Source organism: Cyrtonyx montezumae, unplaced genomic scaffold (assembly GCF_038088225.1).
Source record: "Cyrtonyx montezumae isolate F1298 unplaced genomic scaffold, pur_monq_1.0 scaffold_3, whole genome shotgun sequence".
NCBI lineage: Eukaryota > Metazoa > Chordata > Aves > Galliformes > Odontophoridae > Cyrtonyx > Cyrtonyx montezumae.
This window is the reverse complement of record NW_027072034.1, coordinates 44,135,882-44,159,346: the sequence shown is the minus strand read 5'-3', so window position 1 is coordinate 44,159,346 and position 23,465 is coordinate 44,135,882. Positions and strand designations below refer to the sequence as shown.

Genomic DNA, 23,465 nt, shown 5'->3' with positions numbered 1-23,465 from the left:
AATGGGAGTCTAGATTGCATCAGTTAGTTTAAAAACTGCTATGCTATTGGTTGGGGCAAAATGGGATTAAAGCCAAAATTTGACTGCGTTGCTGCCAAACTCTGTATCAGATTTAAGACACATGCTTCTGCAAGCTTCCACAAAGGTTGTGAAAAGAAGTTTTTATACAGAGTTGGATTACAGCTCTCTAGCTCAAAACATTGGTCATTACGCTACCATCTGAAGAAGCTGCTGTAACACGGAGCACAGAACAGAGCAGATCGCTTAAATCTTCTGGACCACAGATGGATTTTGAATACCTCTTTGTGCCCTGATGGAAGATATAGTAACTTCATTAACTGGAATCCATACCTGATCACTTATAAGAGTGTAGCTGCATGCATACAGATACAAATCTGTTTAAAGCCTTATCATGATTTTCATTCAAATGTATCTAAAATCTACTCTAAGAAATTAGTCTCTAGGTGAATTGTTCGAAATAATTGCTTAGAAGAGTGAAGAGCCAGATTTTTACTCTTGCACGCTGGAATCATTTTGTGAATTTATAACAGAAATCTGGAAGCTCTTCTTGTCTGTCGTGGTGATAGAGAAATGCATTTCAAAAGAGACGCCTCCAGCTGTATGACAACAACTGTGTAGTGACCTGCGGATTTAAACATCAGAATGAACAAAACGTGGGTTACTGTGAATATTTTCATGATTTCTTTTCTGCATTTGCTGCAAGGATCTGACTATGAGAATAGATCTGTGAAGGTAAGTGATGTTCATTTATTGATAATGTTAAGAATCCACATTGCCATAATTATATAAACCTCATGTGCAGGGTGGTGGGTTTCTAGCTGTTTTGGTGAGGGGATAGTTTGTGTTTATTTTATTTTGGTTTTGGTGATTGTTGCACTGATGTTTAATAGCTACAGAGGAAAGAGAATCTATAAAGAAGTTAAATACATATTCTCTATTTAGTGTTTTATCTCCTTTTATTAGTTATTTTTACTTGTTTGTTAAACATTTTGTTCTTTAATTGAACTCCTTGTATCAGTCATGCAAGATAAAAGCAAAATACAAAACAAAACACAAGTCAGAGTACTTAGAAAACTTTCCAAATGCACTTATTTTTATTTCAGCTATTTATAATTTCAGGAATAAGTATCATGGTGTTGCAAATCTTCCTCTACAAACACTTGTTCACCAGTTGCTCACTTGTTTGCCAGAAAAATTCTTCTTTTGTTTCAGTAGGTGACGTTGTCCAAGACTTTACAATAAGCCACAACCAGTAACAACAGGACATACTGACTGGGAAGTGATCTTTCTACTGAATGTAATACATGCAGGAAAATTTAAGCTGAAGTCTCACCTTGATAGCAAGATTTTTCAGATCTGATTTTCTCAGACAATGTGAAAACAGCCAGGACAATCATGTAGAAAAACAAGAACAAAAACTGGAACAGGATTCCGCATGTGTAGTGTGTCCAAAAATGATTAATTCAGTGTGTGGTCCAGAACAAATTATTTGTTTCTCACTGACAAAGCAAAACAAGCTAATACTTCTGTTTTCACTTCAAAAAACCTCCCGCTTGCAAGGGATGACCACACACCAGCCTGTGAACTGCACTGCATGTTGACCTGTGGTTTTGAAAAGAAAGGCTCAGTTATGTGCTTAATTGCAGATTTCTGTTGCCAGCACAAGAAGTTAGCAGCAGTGAGTGATGTCCTTTCAGGAAGATTAATGGCTCACCCCTTTGCCTGCTCACTATTCACAAGCTTTTAATTTACAACCTTAACAATCAGGTCTTTGGAGGCAGTAAGAACATTGTAATCATTCTGCTACACATTACCTTCATTTTTCTATACATTGCACTGCCTGACAAGTCACTGTTAAGTTTACAAGACTATCAGAAGATATGGTATAGATCACGCCTTAAAGGGCTGTGTTTCACATATGTTGGTTGATGTTTACCAAAAGGAAAAGACTGTTTATTTTTTTACGCTGCTTGTTCTTGCTCTTTCTGTATAGACAAAGATTTTGGGCTAAACAATTGATTATTTTTGTTCTAATGCTTGACATAGTGTATCAGATTTCTGGGTTGCTTTGGCATTTATTGTTGTGGACTTTCGTGTGCATGCATACGTGGACATACCCCACAGGCAATCCTTCACGTTACAGTGTTCAATGGTACACAGGATTATACATATTCTTAAAAACTGCACCTCAGATTTTACTTGTAGAGCAATAAATAGTGCATTATAGTCACCTATAACATTTTCTAAAAGTTCTTTCAGATCAACAGCAATTCTGCTGGGATATGAACCACGTCAGGCTGTAGGTAACACAGTTAATGGGACACAGTTAAGGGCTGCAGACAGGCAGCTTCCTCCCTTTACCCATTGTTACAGCAACTGAAGTAAGCTCAGCCCAGGTTACTTCAAGCTTTAAACCTGTTCATGATCTTAACCATCAGCTGGTGTCAGTGTGGTATCATGTGAAGAGTTTCAGGGACTAAGTATTTAAGTAGCATATTTACCCTCTCCACAATGATCCTTAACAATACTATGAAAGTTAAAAACCTTATAAGTTGCTCAAGCATCTCTGTTGTGCTTGACTTTTCCTAGCACCACCCTTCTCATAAAACCATGACATATGCGTACTGGATTATTTTTTGCTCCCCATCTGCATACCCAGCCCAGTAATTCCCTGCCTGCCAGTCCCAGGTCCTCCTGTCCCCATTTCTGTCCTATCCCTGTCCTAGCACCACTGGCTCCCCAGCCTGTGCTCTTATGCCTCTCAGGCTTTGGATAGGTTCCCCCACCATGATCCTTTTTGCACTCTCCATGTGCCACGCTCCTCCCACTCACCTATCCTATATGTCTTATGAGGAGCAGCTGAGGGAGCTGGGATTGTTTAGTCTGGAGAAGAGGAGGCTCAGAGGAGACCTTATTGCACTCTACCACTTCCTGAAGGGGGGTTGTGGTGAGGAGGGGGTGGTCCTCTTCTCCCTGATAAGTAATGACAGGACGAGAGGGAATGGCCACAAGTTGCGCCAGGGAAGATTTAGATTAGACCTGAGGAAACATTTCTTTTCTGAAAGAGTGGTCAGGCACTGGAATGGCCTGCCTAGGGAGGTGGTTGAGGCACCATCCCTAGCGCTGTTCAAGAAGCGTTTAGATGAGGTGCTAAGGGATTTGATTTAGTAGTTGGGTAGGGATAGTGATAGGAGGATGGTTGGACTAGATGATCTTGTAGGTCCTTTCCAACCTTATGAACCTATGAACCTATCCTGGTCTGGGATAACCTGCTCCTATCTCTGACCCTAAGATGATGGCCTCAATTTCCCTGTTTTCCAGCTATGTATGAACACATTCCCCTCCTCCATCCCAAGCTCTAGCTTTGCCTTTACCTGCTCACCATTCACAAGCTGATGTTTCTTCTTACCCCAGTTTCCAGTTTGGGTCTTCCCAAACACACTCAGGTTCCTTGGCTAGGTTTTGCATACCTCTGCCAATATTTGTCTTCTTTCCCTTCCACAGTCAGAACTGACACCCTCCTTTTCCATGTTGACTGACCCCTGAAAGATCCTGAAGGAGATAAAGCATGTACTTCTGCTCAGCTCCAGGCTGCAGTGTGGTCAGCACAAGCCACATCTGCAGAGACTTTTACTGCTAAGTCCCATTAAGTCACTGCTGAGCATCTGTGAGCTGCTGCTGTTACATTTGTGTGGATTTTTACAGAGATATCAGGAGGCATATCATGCCAATAAATGTTCCTCAGGTGTCAAAACTTCACATTTGTGGTTGGCCACAAGGTAATGCTAGACATTTACAAAGACAAGATAGACGGAAAAGGTTTTTGCATGGATAATGAAGGAGATTCATCCTCAACTGTGGTTGAACTATTTTGACTGAGACAACACATCCTATAATCACAGAATCAGAGAATGGTTTGGGTTGGAAAGGACCATAAGGAACAGCTAGTTCCAACCCCCCTGCCATGGGCAGGGACATGTTCCACTAAATCAGAAGTTATTAAAATCATTTAGAAGCAGACATCTGGCATGAAAAGTTTCAGCCTGAACACTGAACATCTGGCAATGTTATAAACAACTGGAAACAATCTTAACATGGGAAGTGGTAGGCAACCTCAGTCTGGGGCAGGTATCCGACACGCCTCCTCAACTGAACTCATGTCAAGGTTGGCAGTAATCCTTCTATTTCACACTCTGGTTATTGGATTCAGGGTGCCAGTCTGACATACTAAATCCTCAGTGAACAATTAGATTTCCACATGGTTTTTTTTGAAGACTGAGCATTTATGTTTTTCATAAGGAAATGCTTAAAAAATTCCTTGTCAAAGTGTTGTCCTGACAGCCTCTTACATTTTCGAATACCTCAGCTGGAGAACCGCAAACTTCACTGTCTCTTTCCTGTCTCCCCCTTCACCCTCACCGTTTTTCCTCTCCTAGATCAATGACAGACATAAGCTACTTTTTCTGGAATTTTTAATTAGATACAGAGGTATGTCCTCTATTCATCAAAGCTGAGGTGACTTTTGCCAGTAAAAGCCAACTGTCTGTCAGAGCTACTTCTGTCTTGCCACACAAACTGCCTCTCTAATGAGGTTCCAGGTCCTGATCTCTGAGTCTGAAACTCAAGGCTCCTTGCCCTGTTCTTCCCCTTTTTCTATGTATTGAGGGGAAGACAAGACCAAGTTATAACATACTCGGAGCTTTCATTTTCTTTTGCAGGTCTTCTCACTTATACAAACTTTCTTTTTCTTATTTTTTTTATTTTTTTTTAACTGAGAATCTCACTGTTAGTAGGCCTGAAAAGTATCAGAAGACAGTGGATCAGGTGAGCTGAGACCTGGAGGTGAACATGGCAATTCTCTGCTACATGCATATTTTTCCCCAGCTTAACTCTTTTTTTAACCTCTACACCAAATATTTCTGGAATCATAGAACATCCCAAATTGGAAGGGACCCACAGAGATCATCATCAAGTCCAATCTGTGGCTCCACACAGCACCACCCCAAATCCAGCCCTACGTCTGAGACTACTGTCCAAACACTCCTTGAACTCTGGCACTCAGGGCAGTGCCCCCTGCCCTGTGCATCCTGTGCCATGCCCACCGCCCTGTGGTGCAGCACTGTCCCTAACCCCCAGCTGCCCCTCCCCTGACACAGCTCCTTGCCATTCTCTCAAAACATATTGATACAAGCTTAAGTGGACATTTTCATTCCAGCAGATCTTAAATTCAACAATCTCATATTGACATTGTCAGCAGGACAGAATTAGAAGCCAGCTGCCAAACACAGCTGTCCACTGACCTGCTCTGCTGAAGGTGGGAGTGAAAGAGCCTTTACCCATGATTCTCAGCACCTAAATGACAAGTGCCTTGCTCTTGGGTAGGCATGGAGATGCTGGTGAGCCATCACACCATGAGCAAGAAAGTTACAAAGCTCTTTGCATTTCTCTCTTCCTGGAGCCAGCTGTAGTCTCCAACTAATAGAACTCTACAAAGAACCCTGAGCAAGTCTTAGCAGAACTGGAAGTAAGCTCCCATCTCTCCAAGTATCAATGATGCTGTTTTTCAGACAGTCAGATCTCCATAGCACTCTGCTAACTGCTTGCAAATGTTGCTGATTTTTTAGAAAAGAGATAATCTAACAGATTTTCTGTCTCATAGGTTCTCTTCCTGAAAGGCAGCTCCTGAAAATACAGCCAACTGCTCAATAGCTAGGGAAAAAAACACAGAAGGCTGTTGGAAACAATTTCTTTCTTCAAATTAGACTTTTTTTTCCTTATGTCCAGCTTCCTTTCAAAGTTACTAGACACTTTGGAGTAAAGATTATGAAACTGTGGTTTTCAGAACTGTTTTATTATCTCAGTTTTGTCACTGCTGCTCTTGATTCTCCATGATTACAATCTCCGATAGGATGTCCAATGAACCAAAAACGTGTAGAAATGTACTTGCAGCAGTCCTGCAGAAATTTTTGGCTGTGCTTTTCCTTCAGGAGTGGGAAGCTATCATGGAGGTTGTGAAGAAAGCCATTTTACTCTAATTTTTCGATGCTACAGTGTGGAATAAGGGAACAATTTTGCATTGTTGCCATGCCACACAGCATCTGTCCTTGGCTCTTATCAGTTTGGAAACTACTGACACACTGCTGCTTTACCAAAAGCAGTTCACACCCAAGAGGAATAGCAAGATATCTCTCTCAACTGGTCTTCCAGTCTGGTCCACCTCAGCTGCGATTGTAATGCCTGAGTATGTAGCAGAGTGCTGAAAAGCACATCATGATGTTAAGATTGATCAGATGAGAATGAGAAATTCATTCCATTATTCAGCCGTTGAAAAAGCGCTAATTAAAATTTGAAATCAGTCATGAATCACTTCTGGAGCTTTGTAGAGACAGAGGGCAGTGGAGCAACTTTCTGTTAATTCATGATCACAAAGCAACCAAAACAAGCAATAAGCTCAGGCTCTGCAAGTGTTGCTTGTCTGAGGGTGGGTTGCTGCAGCCTGCTTGCGCTTTCTGCCCCAGAGGGGTTTGTTTGTTTCTAACTACTGATGTGGTGGTTTTGATGCAGCTCCCACAGTAGGCAAACAGAGCTAGGAGAGGAACAGTCTGCCTGAAAAAATGGTGCAGACTCTGGCTTGTGAGAATTGTGGTGACTGCAAGTTCTGTTCCAGTCACTGCAGTTCCCACTCCAGATTTGACTAAGGTTTGCTGATGTCTTGTCTCTGTGTGTCTGCTTGGGAAAAAGAGATACTGTTGTTATAGGTGATAACTCATTTATTTCTATTCATTAAAAATCTTGTACAGTAGTTTTTATAATTACAATTAGGTGATTGGTATCTGTGTTTCCTTTAGACCTTTCTCACAGGGAAAGTCCAATTACAAAACTGGACACTACTGCTTCCTGGGTTTCACTTTGAGATGTAATCCCAAACTTACTACATTGCCTGTGGGGAAAAATGATTCAACATATTTTGCTGCAAGGAGGAAACCCTTATCCCTCCCACTATTTGCCAGTCTCTTGTGTAACTCTCCACCTGCTCCTTATTCCCCCAGTACATTTTGCAAATCTTCATAATTCTCGTTGAGACTTGAGGGGAACGGAAACAAAACTTTTTGTGTTTGTACAACAGCTGCAGAGACTCCATTTGCTCACAGAAAGACCAAACAGAATTTGTACTTTTCATTGTGAAAGAAGTGTATGTGGGCTTCTGTACCAATGAAGTGCAGAACAATTGAGTACAGTATTACAGTATATTGGGTAACTATTTGAACACATGAGATATAGCAATCCAGTGTGGGCACCACACGGGTTTAAATAGCAGTGATTGTTCTTGTTATTGAGTCAGGATGGCTTTGTCAAATCTGTGTTTTTAGATCAAAAGCATGCTGGGGTAGTTTTGAGATCTCGTTGCTGCTGAATATGGAGGAGTCACTATTTGCATGCAGTCAAAGAGGGAATCATTTCTGAGTGATGTTAAGCTGCAAAAAAGTTGCATCATGTTGCTGTAGCAACCTGGTCTAGTGAGCAACCTGGTCTAGTGGGGGGTGTCCCTGCCTATAGCAGGGGGTTGGACCTAGGTGATCTTAAAGGTCCCTTCCAACCCAAACCTTTCTATGATTCTACCGTATGTTACATTGCATGTAGAGTGTGTGCCATACTAGCAGGCAAAACTTTTCACTTCGGTTGGCAATGTGACTCAGAAATCATGTCAGGATATTTTCCTGAACTGCTAGGGAAATATTACTTAAGAAAAATTACAGTTCCAGGAAAATGTGTGCATGTGATTGAGGTAACATAAGTTCACTCAGCATTGGCAGTGGCTCAGCTTTGTGAAGTGACATTTGGAAATCCGGCAGTTCAACTGGCTAATCACACTTCCAAAACATTTGTCAAGTGTCTTGGGGCAAAAACAGAACCTATGGAAGCAGTAACTGAAGGAACCTTAATCACATTAAAAACATTTTCAAATACTGAAAGAACATACAGTCATCTGATTTTATTCAATTCTCTATTACTGAGACATTCCAAAATTTGTTGTCCAAACCTCAGTGATTTTGAAAGAATGGACAAATATCAAAAGAAAGTGACTATGTTCTGGATATGTTATTTGTAAAAGCATATAATATGCAATTTTTAATGTGTATTCTGTCATATCATTAGCACCTAGCATTGTGTACGATGAAGCAAGTGCTGTGTAATGTCTCAAGTTGTATTTTATGCTGAACATCATGTCTGCCTGAACATGTTGCTTCTGTGCCAGATGATACAACCAAAGACAGAAAGAGAGCTTGATAAAACATACTGTTGGATTCCCATAGCTGTCAGTACTATCTGGGACGTACAAGCAAGTTACTGCCATAGGCATTTAAGACAATCTGTATCTGTCCTTTCATTGACTACACAAATGTACTTTGCATGTTTATCATAGGGAGAGGCTCAAAGGCAAATTCTCTGCATAAATGACTAGGCTTGAAAACGAAGAAACTCCACACCGTAGTAGACTTATTCTTTTGATCCATTTATTTGGCTCAGTTTTCCATCATTGTCCACAAAATGAAGCACAGTGAATGCTGTTCCCTTCAAAAGAACTCTCTAGTTGCTGTGAGGATGTTTCCCATGAGAGTAAAAGATCTGGCTGTAATGAGAGTTTTAGTTGGTTCTCAAAATATTTACTAGCTGAGGAAAAAAAAAAAAAAAAAACGAAAAACGAACCAAAAAACCCCACTTATTGGAGTTAAAAGATTTATCTGGCTATAAGTGGGAGATACTTTGATAAAATTTTATCTGTCTCTTTAGAGACATGTCAAAAGTAAATGAAATAATCATGCTTTCATTTCCAAATCATGTAACATTCTGCTTTTTTCATTTCTTTGCTTTGATATTTTGATTCATTCAAACCAAATGTACAAAGAACAACCAAAATGTCTCATCTCTGAGGATTTTGATAATGTAACCATGCTACTAAAGTGCAAGAAGTCTGCTCTGTTTGCCATAGCACCACAAAAGATCTGTTCTAGTTGAAAAAAAACAAACCATTCAAAATACAAAACAGCTGTTCTCTTGAAGACACTGGGTATCTAATATAATTTACTTGTTAAAGAATATGATCTTCAGATAAATTAGAAACTGTTTGTCACTGCCTGAACTACTGACATTAAAAAACAGGTAATTCAGTCTCTTGCATTCACTGGGAACAAGGATGGAGCCTGGAAGATAAGAGGCTGGAGGGAACATTTACTATGCTGAATAACAAAGATGAAGCAGTCTAGAAGTTGCTCCTTCTCCATTTTTGGGTCTTGGTCAAATGATACGTTGACAAAGATTTACCAAAGGAAATTCTCAAACATCATGTCTCTGTCAATGAGAAATACAAACCTCTCAGACCCTGCACCCTCATACAACATCAGATGAAACTACTCATTTTATCACTTCACATTCATAATGCATCTGTCTGTCCTTCTTTATGTGTTCTGGTCATTTGCTGCTGCTCTTCTTACAGGGCAATGTGCCATTTCTCTTTCAGCAGCACTGGCACACAGGATGAGGTTCTATCAATGTGTTCACCCTTCACTGAAAGGAAGCAAGGGAAACGCTCTTTAACACTGGAGGCAGACAGCAGAGGTCTGCCTCTAGAGTTAAAGAGTGTTAATGCTAGGTCTCTCCTAGGCTTTGGGTGAGGAAAGCGAAAGTTTTATTTCCTTTGCTTGCTCTTCAAACTTTGAGCTCTAGTAGGGACTGATAAAGGTGGAGAGGTGACCTTTAGGCTTTCCACCCAGAGTACAGTTTACTGATTCTCAGCTGTCTGAACTTTGAGGCCTAAATATACATCTCTGAAACTTTCAAATTTTTGTTTGTGGGAGTTGTATGGAGTCCCTCACTGATGGAGCAAATGCTACGGCAGTGGATACACCTGGAATGCTGAAAGAATTAGCAGACACATTGAGGCCTCAATTTTCTGAGAGGACTGTGGAGAAGAATTAAGTGTTGATCTGGTACTTTCCTCACAAAACGACTTCTTTGACTATCCTATAACTACGTCTGATGCAGCCCTAGGGTTTCTCAACTGTAATTCAGTCCTTGATAATTTTATATTTGGGTATAGTCTTAGGAGAACATTTCTATCAGATACAGATGGAATATAGATGTAAATTTTCATTCCAATTTTAACAGGAGAAAGCATCAGAGATCCTTTTTAAAAAGTGAAAGCTAAGGATCTGCCTCACTGGACCCACAATCTACCAAGAGAATGTCCTGATTATTAATACTGTGACTGTGATAATGGCCCAAGTGATCCAGTTTGGATAAGTCAGTGAACTGTGAGAGATCAATTTTTCTTCTGAGCATTAGAATAAAGTTTTTCTAAAATCCAAAAGAGCAAACTCTTGAAGATTCATCCATGCTAAATATATATATATATTTGATAAGGTAGAGAAGAATATTTCTAGGAAGTCAAAATATCTCATTGTTTTGCCTCTCTGATGTCACAATTATTATGAGTAAAAATACTAGTGTATTTCTGTGTACTAGTAATGCATAAAAATCATGCACCCAAAGAGGAGAAAGTCAGGGATGGGACAAGATAGATCAGAAATTCATAGATGATAGAGAATCCAAATTCTGATTTTAGTGGAGTTATTGGAAGTGAAGATATATTTTTCTCCTCAGAAATGAAATCAAACAGAGATGATAAAATTAGTGGAAGCTGGTAAGTGTCAGACATGGTAAAGTTAGTTTTCGTGTTAGATATTTAAAAGCTGATGAAGTTTCTCGTATACAAGATTGTAAGTTCAAAGTCTGATCCAGAAAGGTACAGAAGACTCTCACAATTTTAATATCAATTATGTAACACTCAAAGGAAACAAGGTGCTGTATTATAGACAATATTTGTTATGATAAAACTTGACTACTGCTATCTCAAAACCAAAGCCTATCAATCTAAGCAATATTTTCTGTGTTTTCTTAATACTCCCTTTGGATGAATGCCATTTTCTGTTTTCTCATCTTCTACTTTGGTTGTAGACACCTGATTAGAGATTGTCTAATTATTTTGTTTTTGTACCTGATCACTTACTCCTGGGAGCCACAATACTGCTGGAAATAATAGTAATGATGCAAATCATCAATAGGAGTTCCTCTTACTACATAGATTCCATGGAAGTTTAAAATCTTCACCAGGCAAATGGCCATGCAATACCTTCAGGCATCATGTAGATCTTTGTGTTGACTCCAGAATGGCAGGAGCTGGCCTGTTTTCCTGCAAAGAGAGATCTAAACTTTTCCACAAGAATTCTCTTGCAATGTAGAGATTCCCTGGCCACATCACAGATGATACTACGAGCTACAGCATGACTGAGGCATTACCCCATGGCTTTGAGGTTGGGAATTAAGTGCATTCCTCCACCCAGGCAACTGCCAGCCCTTGTCTTCATCCATTTCCAGGTCTTCCAGGCTTTGTTGCAGTTGCAGGTCCTGTCAGTTTATCTTTGTGTCCTTAAGAAAAAGTAACCACTGTGCCTCAACAGCAGATATGCTTTGGGTAAGGAGAGAGGACTTCATCTCATGCGGCTGCTGAGCTAGTGACTGACTCCTAGAGAGAGAGTGGGGAGAAAGAGGCAGTTTGGACATGCTTTAGAATGAAATGAATGTGCCTCCCAACACCTATTTTTCTCACTTCACTATTGTAAGAATATCAAACAAGTTCATGTATTCAGTCAGGTGAATGACACCTGTAAGATCATATTTTCTTAATTATAGTGAGTTGGCTGGGTTGGCAGGTAACAGTAATAAATATATCTCTGCAAGATGAGCCTGTAACATTGATGATGTCATACACTGACATGAAAACATTTTTGGGAATGCATCAGAGGAAAAAAATAAGAGGTTATTTTATGGTATAGCATGTGTAACAGCAAAGTTCCTTTTTATTTTTATGTGGCTATGAATCACACACACCAGGCAGCACTGTCATGGGGGGAGCATTATCTCTCAAAAAACTCTTCTGTGTTTGTCTTCTACATGACTTCTCTTGACCTGAATGTGGCTGCTACTGCTGCATCATGCACACCACACCCACATACACTTTGAAATGTTCTCACTTGCTGCCAGTACTCTTTGTCAATGTCCAAGTGCCCTCAGTTTGTGACGAAACTTCCTGACCAAACTAGCTAATTTTGAACGATTTAGTTCAAACTTAGCTTAACTATGTTTGGCCATGTTTGTAATAAAATAGCATTAAGAGAACCATGACTTTGCTGTGCAGCTAAAATCTGCTTTCCTTGGCGAGATAAAACTGTTACCTCCTTTTTATTGTTTAACTGTTGGGAGGATGGATCATAAAACAGTGCAACATTACTGAGAGGTTCTTCAATCATTTGTCCTGGCTCCCAATGCAATGATAATGTTGAAGCTTCCCATTGGTATTTGTGCAGTGCTTGACACAACAGAATCTGTGACCATACATCAGAAAAAAAACATTCCTTTTCAGAACAGTTGTTACACACAATTATAGCTTTGAGCAAAGTTTTATGTTCTGCATTGGATAAGGAGTGTTTATATGGGGGTTTAAAGAAAGTAGTTTTGACATTGTGTAAGCATTTGGGATGTTCTTCTTCCATTTATTCATGAATTTTGATTGCCTTTATTTTCGCCTGTTCACACATACAAAATATTATTCACCATGCATCTGTTTCCTTAAATAAAAATACTGATAGTTACTGAACTTGAAAAGAATGAATTCTGGGTCGCAAATGTGTTTGGGGTATAGGTTCTTAAGAAATGCAGGACTTCAGTGGGCCTTTCGTTTAAAATGCATTCCACACATCTTTCCTTCTTAGTTCAAAATACCTCCAGGAAATCTTGAATGGGCTAAACACATAATTAATGCAAAGATTATCTGTGACATGCCAGAAAGGGTGGAACATGTGAAAATGTATTACTTGTATTCTGCTGGCTCATTCAGACATTAATTTAAAAGGGTAGGGTGCATTTTCTTAGGCAAGAAACTATATTGCCAAGAGTGGAGAAAAGCATAGTGCAAACTGCTGATTTGTACCATGGAAAGGAGATTTTTAATGCTAATTCTCAACAAAAAGCACTGTTTGAGCAGTGCAGACTATGAAATTCTGTACATGTACAACATGACACAGAAAAATAAAACAGATGTTTGACTGTCATAAATCAAAGGGTTAATGAACTCGGCATCCGATTTAAGATAGCTTCCAAAGTGGTAAAGGCCACTGAATGCATCAGTGCCCTTTTGTTTCTTTCCAAGACTAACTACTTTTAGGGTTTTTCTGGCATCTTAGATTGCTAGGAAGAAGATAGATAGTCCATTATAGTTTCTTTTGGAAGAGCAGAAGTTGTAATTATCCAAAAATCACAATACTAACCCTAGTTATCATTTCCTGATGTCAGTGACATTGCTCATTGCCCAAATACAGGAAAACAGATATTCCTTTATGAACTGAACAAAGTTTTGGCATATATGGGAGGTTACTGTTATGAAAGCCAGAAAACTTCATCTGAGTACAAATCAGACCTTTAGCTCTGGGTATGAGATTGATTCTGATGCTTTGAAAATCTAGTAGGTTTGCTTTAATTTGATACCTTATTGATGAGCTCTATAGGCAAGAATGAAATACTTAAACCTACTACTTTTACTTTAATTTGATATCTCTTATTGATGAACTTGAAGAAAATATTTATTGTAGCCAATAACATTATGTTCATATGTCACTCTGAAAGTAATGCTTCCTATTTATCTCCATGGGAACTACAGCAGATACAAAGAGCACAGTAACACTATCTGATAGAGCAAATTCTCAGCTTCAAACACTATTTTTTAATACAATTACCACCATTAGCTCTGTATTTTTGCCAGCAATTGGAAAGACACAGTATTCTGAGCCCATAAAAATCTACACCAGTGGAAATGACCCACTGTTTCACAGCTGCTATGTTAGCATCTTGGCTAGGAAAATGTCGCCCACGCAGGTTATCTTTCATCGACCTGAATAGACAGAAGCCAGAAGGCACCAAATCCAGACTATATTGAGTGTGGTAGAACAGTCCAGCCAATACTGACAGTGAGTTCCACGGCCTTCAAATTGGTTTGGGATCTGGTGCTATCATGTTGCAAGACAAAGGTTCTCTTATCCTCTGTTCTGACTCTGGAAATTTGAGACTTCAGCTTACACTGAGTCACCATGTAGCAGTAAGAGCTGATGGTTCATCCAAGTTCTATGAAATCCAGTAGGATCAACTTCTTCCTGTCCCAAAAGACAGTGCACATCATTTTACACACTGATGACTGCATCTTGAACTTTACTTCACTGGGAAAGCCATAGGTAAAACATATCACCTACTGCCTCACTGGGCTCACATCTACTGTTTGGTCTCCATAGACATTCAGCAAGTGTAGATGAACATCAGCAGGTAGATGAACATCATCTCTTTCCACATGGAGGAATTCAATTCCACTCCTTTGCTTTATCCACACTTCCATGTCAGATATTATTTTGTCAGTCTGTCCCTCTGCTGCCACCTGTCACACAGCAACAAAATGCAATGAGATATTGGTAGGAAGGTTCAACCTCTACTGCCAAACCACCAACATCCACTGCTGTCACTGTGGGACAAAATCGTAAAATAGGAGGTACTACTTTCAGAGCAACTCTAATATTTCACAGATTGACTACAGGATATACATTTATGGGTACTAAAAATTGATGATGTTTGATATTTCCAGTGTGATGGCTCCAAAGATATTTTTTCTTCTTGGGATCATGTAATATACATTGTCTTGACTTTTTATCAATGTCTCCCTCTTTACTTTCTCTCTCCCAAGACTTAATGGAAATTTTCACATTTTTAGGGCCAGAGATTACCATTTTTCTAACTATATGAGCAATGCCAAGTGCAGTGAAGTCCTGTTCCACAGCTAGATTTCAGCCATCACAACCAATAACCATGATGATGGCGATGGCTCATCTCAGCTAACAACCAAGATCTGTGACCTAAGAGAAAGAGATTGAGAACATGGCAGGGAGAAAAATGAATGTCCCTTTACACCACAAGGTTGAACAACTCAGTGAGTTTGGTCTCATTAAACATGCACCTGACTAATTTCTTAGGGCTTTAGGGAAAGAAAGTAAAAATAAACAACATTAAAGGACAGTGGGATCCAAGCAGTACAAGACAAAAAAAAGCAGAGTGGCAAAAGTTAGGGGTGGAAAGTAACTGAGGAGGATAGAGGTGAGGTAGATAGCACCATGACAGGGAGAAAAATCTAGAAGGAAGAGCTGTAATTATCAAAGAAAGCAAAAAGAGGGATTTAGAGGTCTCTGAAAAGTCTGAAATAGCATGTGCAGATTGCTGCAGTCATGAGAAGCAAAGTGGCTCTGTTCCTCTTGCTGTTTCTCAGGATCCAGACATCACAAAAATGTCAGAGGAGATTTGGCACTTTTGCATGCTGTCCATTCAAGATCACTGTGAGAGGGAACAAAGTCTTTAATCATCACATTTGGGGTAGATTTAGCAAGCTGTCAAATCTAACACCTTCTTCCAATTTTATATTTTAAAACATTTATTCATCTACGCACAAAGTGCATTTTTTGTTTGTTCATTTGTTTTCACACAGGTGGAGTATGTTTGTCTATAACTAAACAGGGACTGATTTCAAACTGTTATATATGAAAGAAGTGTTACATCTGTGTGGTACCAACAAACATACCGTACGCCATCTATCGTACTACCTGAGGCCATAAAATGTTCTGTTTTCCTTTTGATGATGTCCTTTTCAAAACAAGCTGACTATAAATGTTTGCTTGGGAAATATTTTGTGACCATATATTATTCATTGTCACTGTGCCATGACAAGAGATGTTCCATCTGAGACTATAGTGTCGTGTTCTGCTAGTGTGGACAGCTACCTCTATAGTCTAAGTGTATAAAGATGGGAGACATTCAAAACAATGAACAGTCTGTCCATGCTCTAGCAAGAGTTTAAAAGAATATATTAGATTAATGCATTGTAATGGTCTCAATGAAGTCAAAACAAATAAGTAAGGCAGTATTTATTGCACCTGCTCTGGCAACTAGGTAGATTGGAACAAAATGTGATGTTTTTCTTCAAACGTTTTATATCCCAGATAGTTTCAATGGTACTTGTTTGACCACAGATCAGCAACACTGATAACTCTTGTGGTCTGGTGAGCCTTTGCCTGCTGGTCATTTAAAACGCAATTCCAAATGAATCACGCTTTACAAGTATTTCTATTACTCTGTACTGGCTCTGGAGCTGAGAGCAACTAGGCCACAGACTCAATAGATGTTCACACTGTATAAATATATAATTCCTTGAGTTCAGTACTCATTCAAAATCTATCTGTGTCTTCCATTCACTGCCATGCCTAGTATCTCTAGTGATCACAGCAAGAGACAGCACTTTATCTCAGTACTGCTGCTGTTATGGGAAAGGACATAGTGAATTCTGTATTGGTCTCCTGTGAAAGTTATAAAATCAGCTGTAAATTCAGTTCCCTCCAGTAAGAAGTCAACTAGAAGAAGAAGAAACACAGCTATTATGGCACAGTGCTGGGAGGCAATTGACTATCCCATTAACCAAAGAGCTTGGGTGCTTCTAAGGAAATTAAAAGGGTAAAAGCAGCTGATACACTTCAGGGTTGAATAGCCTTGGCCACACTGAGCAAAGTTTGAGTTGACAGAGAAATGATAACTCGGTTTCATGGATTCCATGAGAATTTTGGATGAATACAGTGTAGTTAACTAGGATTAGTTTCTAACGATTACCAAGAGAATCTGGTAACATGCATTGTTTTTTACATGTTCTTTGTCTGTACATCTCCAATTTCCAATAACAGAAAAAAAAGGAATAAAACTGCATACATAGATAGACTTTGTCAACACCACTATAATGCATCAAATATCAAAAGTACTGTTTTGTAATTACCACTGTTCAAAACCTATTGGATATGCATTTGGGGTATTAAATTGAATTCTATTAATAAAACTTATTTCCTTTTCCATACATATTTTGTCTCAGCCATGTTTACTGAGATGGGCTTTCCAGTTTTCATCACATATGAAATGTATGTGAAATCATAAACCTACGAAGAACAGCCACCTTTGTAATGAAACATGGCAGCTTTCTAGAGCACAATACATTGTTCCATGCAGACATAAAAGAAGAGCAAATAATTTACTCTGAGTTAACTGCTTAGGGATTTTTAGGTCAGTGGAAGATAATTATGCAAAAATGATCTTGGCCAGTGTGTACAAGTTAGCATCTGTATCATTGCAACATAAATGCCACAGATGTTTTAATAACAAATAACAGATGTGATTAGTGCCTAGGTTTTAAATCTCATCTAAAAATCTTCCTCTTGTAGGTAACTGTTTCTCTCACCTTCTCTCCATCCTTACACTGAGTATTAGCTGGCTACTGGTTGGGACTGCAGGCTACTGCCTACCTCATCACCAGCTCCTAACTTTCAGCTTTGCCTTTAAGATGTGGTACATTATTTATAAGAGCTGGCAGAACAGCCCTTAATTTGCAAGTCAGAAAGTACAGTCAACAGCACGACCAGAGAGCATAACTGAGAGCACCAGCCCAGTGCAACACAGTCATGTTCAATGATAACCTTTGCTTGGGTTGGAGGCAGTAGTTTTCAGCAGACCCAGCGAGTCAGTGGAAATAAATAGGCAGTGAGTGTCTTGGTAAAGGGGCAAACACAGATGCCAGAAGGCAGCAGCCAAATAAACAAGTACTGCTGTGGGGTGCTATGCATTAAGTTTACGTTAAAAAAGTAATGATTAGCAACTTTAAACTAATGTGGTAAGCCTTTGTAGGGAGTGTTCTACCATAGGACTGGAGAATGGTCACATACATAAAGAAGGTGGAAAATGCAACGACTGAGCTAACAATGCTGCACAGTCAAACATGGAGACTGGAACTGAGGCCACCTTGACTGCCTTGCGCATGAGCAAAATGGTAGGGTGAGAAATAGAATACGCATCTTGCACTTTGCAGTACGTTGAATGTTGTGTTTGCCCACAGGGTGGTTAGGCCCTCATACTTAGGGCAGTTTCCATCTCTGTCACCTTCTCTTGCAGTGATGTCTCCTGATAGGCACTAGTTTTGGCACCTAAGGTGACTTGTTGCAAAGCTGTGTGGGTTGTCCTCACCAGCTGGAGTCACTCAGGTTGTGAAGGAGATCCAGTGCTGGTGTGACATGCCAGCACAGGCACAGAAGAGGCTGAAAAGACTCCCCAGGCAGGTTTCCTGGGGAGCAGGAACACAGAAAGTATGGCCCACAGTGGTGAATCAGCTCTAATGGCTGGGACAGAAAGGGTTGGGGTGTGGGTATCTCCTCTTCCCAAATTACATGGGCACAAATCTTGCAAATCAGTCTGACTTCAGGTACCATCAGAAACAGGTAGCTGTTTTACCAGCTATTCTCAGCTGTTCTCAGCAATGTGCTGCCTCTCGTGCAAGACTGTCCAGAAGCTCTGTATATGTACTGGCTTTTTGATTTCCCCCTTTCCTTCCAGAGGACATCTCTGTCAGCATTGGAGCGGTCAGAGCAACAGATCAGGAGAGCATCCAGCCTGGAAGAGCTCCTTCGAATCACTCATGCCGAGGACTGGAAGCTGTGGAAATGCAGGCTAAAACTCAAAAGCCTGGCCAGTTTAGACACCCGCTCTGCATCACATCGCTCCACCAGATTTGCTGCTGCTTTCTATGATATCGATACACTGAAAGGTAGGTGCAGGATTGCATCTGAGCCTAGTTGCAGCTTCAGGACTTCTGTTTCCTACACAGTAATGGGTTAAGTACCAGGGGTTTCCTAGAAGACACCTGTACTGGAAACAGCAGGGAATTCATGGAAAATAACATTGTATGGAAAAATGTCAGGCAACAGCATGAGTACATCTCCCTTTTTATGGCCAAATCAGGCTTATTGTACTGTATACCATCCAAAGGAAAGTTCTATTATGTATGAATCTGTCAATCCAAAGACAGACGGGATGTAAGCATTCAAAGAGTGGTCTGGAATGACGGGCTGAGGGGCTTGCCAGCAGTGTTATGCCAGATCCAGAAATTTGCTTGCAGGCAGAACCAAATGAGCTTTACACACAGGCACTGAAATTCCATTTTTTATGAGGTGCACTCTGATCTAAGGCACTGCATCAGCACCAGTGTCTGAATGGGAACTGCAGGAAGAAGGTATTGTCCTAATTTTCTTGCTATGTCTGAGGAAATCTCTCTGGAGAGAAAAAGCAGGCTTTGAAACTGCCAGCCAGCACCTAACTACAGAGAATCACAATCTGTTCCCTCTCTTGAAGCAATAATGAATGCTGTTCCCTCTATGTGAGAGACATGAGGGCCATCATATGCTCATTGGTGTACAATAAAGGATCAATTGCTATGCTTCCATCAAGGAGGTGGATATCCCACAGCAAAGCTACACTATAGCCTAGCCAAGTACTGACAAAGCTATTTTTTTTCAGTTTTGAATCTGAAGTGATATGACCATATCATTTCCTTTTGGGGAGATCAGATATTACTGTCTGTTCTAACATCACTTTTACAATAACCACAGCCACAGTTGCACACCATTACTCTCACTTTCATATCTATTACTTCTACATTTCAGTTAATTTATGAACAAGCAAAGGCCTTAGTTTGCTTCTCTAAGACATGACACAGAAATATGGAGATGAATGCCAATCTGAAAATGGCTTTCATAAGACAGGCATGGCTTTAAACTTCTCATAGAATATTTGTACTGAAAAAAAACGCCCACACATACACACACACACACAAAACAAACAAACAAACTCCACAACAGAACAAAACATCATCCAATATACAAAGGAAGAATCATCAAAAGGACTTTAATCAATGACACACTTTTCATTTTAACACCTTTACAAGTCTATATAGAAACATTAGGAGCCTGTGTAGTTGTTAGAAGTGGCATCAATGGTCAAATGCAGTTTTTCTCTATTCACTGTTGCTCATTTAGTGAGCATCAGCATTTCTGAAAAATAAATAAATCAATCAATAAATCCTTTTCTCAATACAGTGAAAAAACAAAGGATGTTGTAATAGGCTTTTTTCAATGGCTGAATAATATTACTGTTTAGGTAATGACAGACGCCTGTAGGCGTACAGACATAACTCTTTTATAACTTCGTGGCATAGCTGTTAGGTCACTTCCTACTTTCTTTTTAAATATCTACCTTTAGACACAGAGATGTCAGCCTAATTGGGTCATCTTCTCCATTCTTCCATCCAAGGTGGAATTATTCCAGGACAGAAACATCTTTGTTTAGTATGTTAATATATTCAAGGTACTAAAGCTCCTTAAAAAAAAAAAAAAAAGACAACCAAGCCTATAAACATTTATTTCTTTCTCACACTCTTTCCAGTCAGTAAGCATTGACCCTTTTGCCAAGGGCATCTGCTTTGTTTTAGTAAAGCATTATGATGAGAAGTCTGGGACTAGGCTATTCACTGCTTCACTATTATACCATCTCCCATAGCACCCAGGACTACAACTGGGTGAGGGAGGTCAAGAACAACAAGAAAGGCTTTCTTAAGTATGTCAATAGCAACAAGAAGACTTGAGAAAATGTGGACCTGTTGCTGAATGAGGTGGGAGCCCTGGTAATGGAGGACGCTGAGAAAGCTGAGTTAATGAACACCTTTGTTTTGGTCTTTACTGCTAAGACTGCTTCTTGGGAACCTCAGACCTGGGAGATTAGAGAAAGTCTAGGGAAAGGAAGACTTCCTCTTGGTCAAGGAGGATCTGCTCAGAGGTTATCCACACAAATTTGATGCACACAAATCCATGAGCCCCAATGGAATGCACACATGAGTGCTGAGGGAGCTGGCAGAAGTGATTGCCAAGCTGCTCTATCATCTTTGGAGGGTCAAAGAGAATGGGAGAGAACTGGAGGAAAGCCAGTGTCACTGCAGTCTTCAGAAAGGGCAAGAAGGAAGAGCCAGGAAACTACAGGACAGTCAGCTCACCTCTGTCCCTTGGAAGGTGTTGGAAAAGCTTATTTTGGATGTTGTTTCCAAGCAAGCAGAAAAAAGATTAGGAGTAGTTAACATGGGTTCACCAAGGGGAAATCAATCTGGTAGCCTATGATGTCATGACTGGCTGGGTAGATGAGTAGAGAGTAGCAGATGTTGTCTGCCATGATTTCAGCAAGGCTTTTGACACTGCCTCCCATATCATCCTGGTAGGTAAGCTTAGGGAGTGTGGGATAGATGAGTGGACAGTTAGGTGGATTGAGAGCTAGCTGACTGTCAGAGCCCAGAGGGCTGTGATCAGCAACACAGTCTGGTTGGAGGCCTGTAGCTAGTGGTGTTCCCCATGTATTGGTACCGGGTCCAGTCTTGCTCAATATCTTCATCAGTGACTTGGATGAAGGGTTAGAGTGCACTCTTAGCAAGTTTGCTGATCATATGAAGCTGGAAGGAGTGAGTGACATATGACATACCAGAAGGCTGTGCTGCCATTCATCAAGACCTGGACTGGCTGGAGAGCTGAGCAGAGAGGGACCTTATGAAGTTCAGCATGGGAAACACAGTCCTACACCTGGGGAGGAATAACCACATACATTAGTACAGGTTAGGGGCTGACCTGATGGAAAGGTGGTGCCAAGTAGCAGGACAATGGGCAATAGACATAAACTGAAACACATGAAGTTCCATATAAGCATGAGGAAGAACTTTACTTTGAGGGTGACAGCACTGGAACAGGCTGCCCAGAGCGGGGGAGGTGGACTAGTTGTTCTGCAGAGGTCCCTTCTAACCTCCACAATGCTGTGGTTCTGTGATTCTGTGAATTCAGGACTTTGTTCCTCCTTTCTAAAGCTTTAGTGATGAACTCACTGACAGCTTACCTCACCCCATGCCACCACAGTACCCCCAAAGCCACTCAGCTCACCTACAACAGCAGCACTTTCAGGCTTTGAGTGCATCTCATTGTATCCAAATTTTGCAGCAGAAAAGATCAGAGTGACCACAGTGTTTCACAACAAAATGTGGCATCCAGTTCTTTGATCAGACCTTTCTAGAATATCCCTTCCGTTAAAAAAAGTGGTTAATAAAGGGAGGATATGTACGGATGGAAAGGTCACTGCTTACACTCACTGAAATGACATCTGAAGTGATTACATACATGTACTGTAATAAGTTTGGCAAACACTTTATTTTCTATTTTGAGGCTTAAGATTAGATTGCTGTTTTGACTGACTCAATTACTCCAGAGTATTCTATTGATTGTAGTGATTTTGCTCTTAATTTATGCTGTAGGAAATAAAATCAGAATCCAGGTCCCAAACTCTTATTTTTTGTACTTTTTGCATGACTGGAAAGTGGCATGAATCAACCCTGAGGAAAGACTTTGCAGGAATAAACAACCTGAATTAAATGTACACAGTCAGCTGAAGAAAGAAATAAAACTAATAAAAGGAAAATCAGCCAGGAAGGGGAAAAATAAAGGCTCATCTGAAGAAAAGTATAACAATTAGATTAAAAATATTTCAGATTTTTTAATTTTTTTTTTTTAGAACTTCTCTGTAAATGCACACATTTTTTGCATAATAGCAGGAAGACAGGCTACAACAGTAGTGAAAGCAATTTTATTGACAGAAGTTGCTCCTTGTCCTTCACAAACCTGATGAACGGAGGCAGGCAGGAAAAAAATCCTTAATTTTAAGAAAGACTTAAAGTGTAAGCACTGATAACTATCAACTTCAACAAAAATGAAAAAAACCCAAATCCACAGCCACTTTTAAGAAGCACTGAGATGGTATTACATTAAGATTTTTCTCTCACTGCTTCAGCCAGTGAATGCATTATTCCTTCACTTAGCCAGTATTTGATAGATGTGCCTGAAATAAATTACTGGCCTACACCAATTCAGTATTTGAAAGATGCCACAGTGTTTTGAATAGATAAAACATGCTTGAATTCATATTCCTGTTATTCCAACTTGAATACCCTGAGGGTACTTAGTTGTGAGTGTTTGTCTTGGATTTCACTCATCAGCTCAGAGACAGTGCTGGCTGGCTGTCATCCAGTGGGAGCACTAATACTCTCTGACCAGAGTCTGTTAATCATTAATGTGCATTTCCAGACAGGTCTGGGCTCTGCATGCCTGCTGAGAGGTAAGGGTGGTGAGATGCTCGGATTGCAACTTGAGATGGTCCTGCAGGATAGAAGGAGCTGGGGACTGCCTGTGCTGATGGGTGGGCACTGGGATCTCATTCTCTGCCAGCAGTAATCACAGAATCATAGAATGTCTTAGGTTGGAAGGGACCTTAATGCCCACACAATTTCAATTTCCTGCCATGGACAGGGCTTATACTCACCAGATCAGGCTGCCCAGGGCTCTATACAAGGCCAT

At 40.2% G+C, this 23,465-nt stretch overlaps 3 protein-coding genes across 3 annotated transcripts in view; all 3 read left to right on the top strand.

The window, feature by feature from the left end:
* Positions 1–23,465, top strand: part of CLTRN (collectrin, amino acid transport regulator) — a 422,295-nt gene that overhangs the window by 131,446 nt on the left and 267,384 nt on the right. The gene's annotated exons all lie outside the window — the stretch shown is intronic.
* The window catches only part of ACE2 (angiotensin converting enzyme 2), a 361,754-nt gene that overhangs the window by 101,986 nt on the left and 236,303 nt on the right, over positions 1–23,465 (top strand). The gene's annotated exons all lie outside the window — the stretch shown is intronic.
* The window catches only part of VEGFD (vascular endothelial growth factor D), a 32,678-nt gene continuing 9,361 nt past the window's right edge, over positions 149–23,465 (top strand). Inside the window, exons 1-2 of the mRNA XM_065741396.1 lie at positions 149–753; positions 18,589–18,799. Of these exons, the coding sequence (XP_065597468.1) occupies positions 664–753; positions 18,589–18,799 (301 nt within the window). The 5' untranslated portion in view covers positions 149–663. The remainder of the gene's footprint in view (positions 754–18,588; positions 18,800–23,465) is intronic.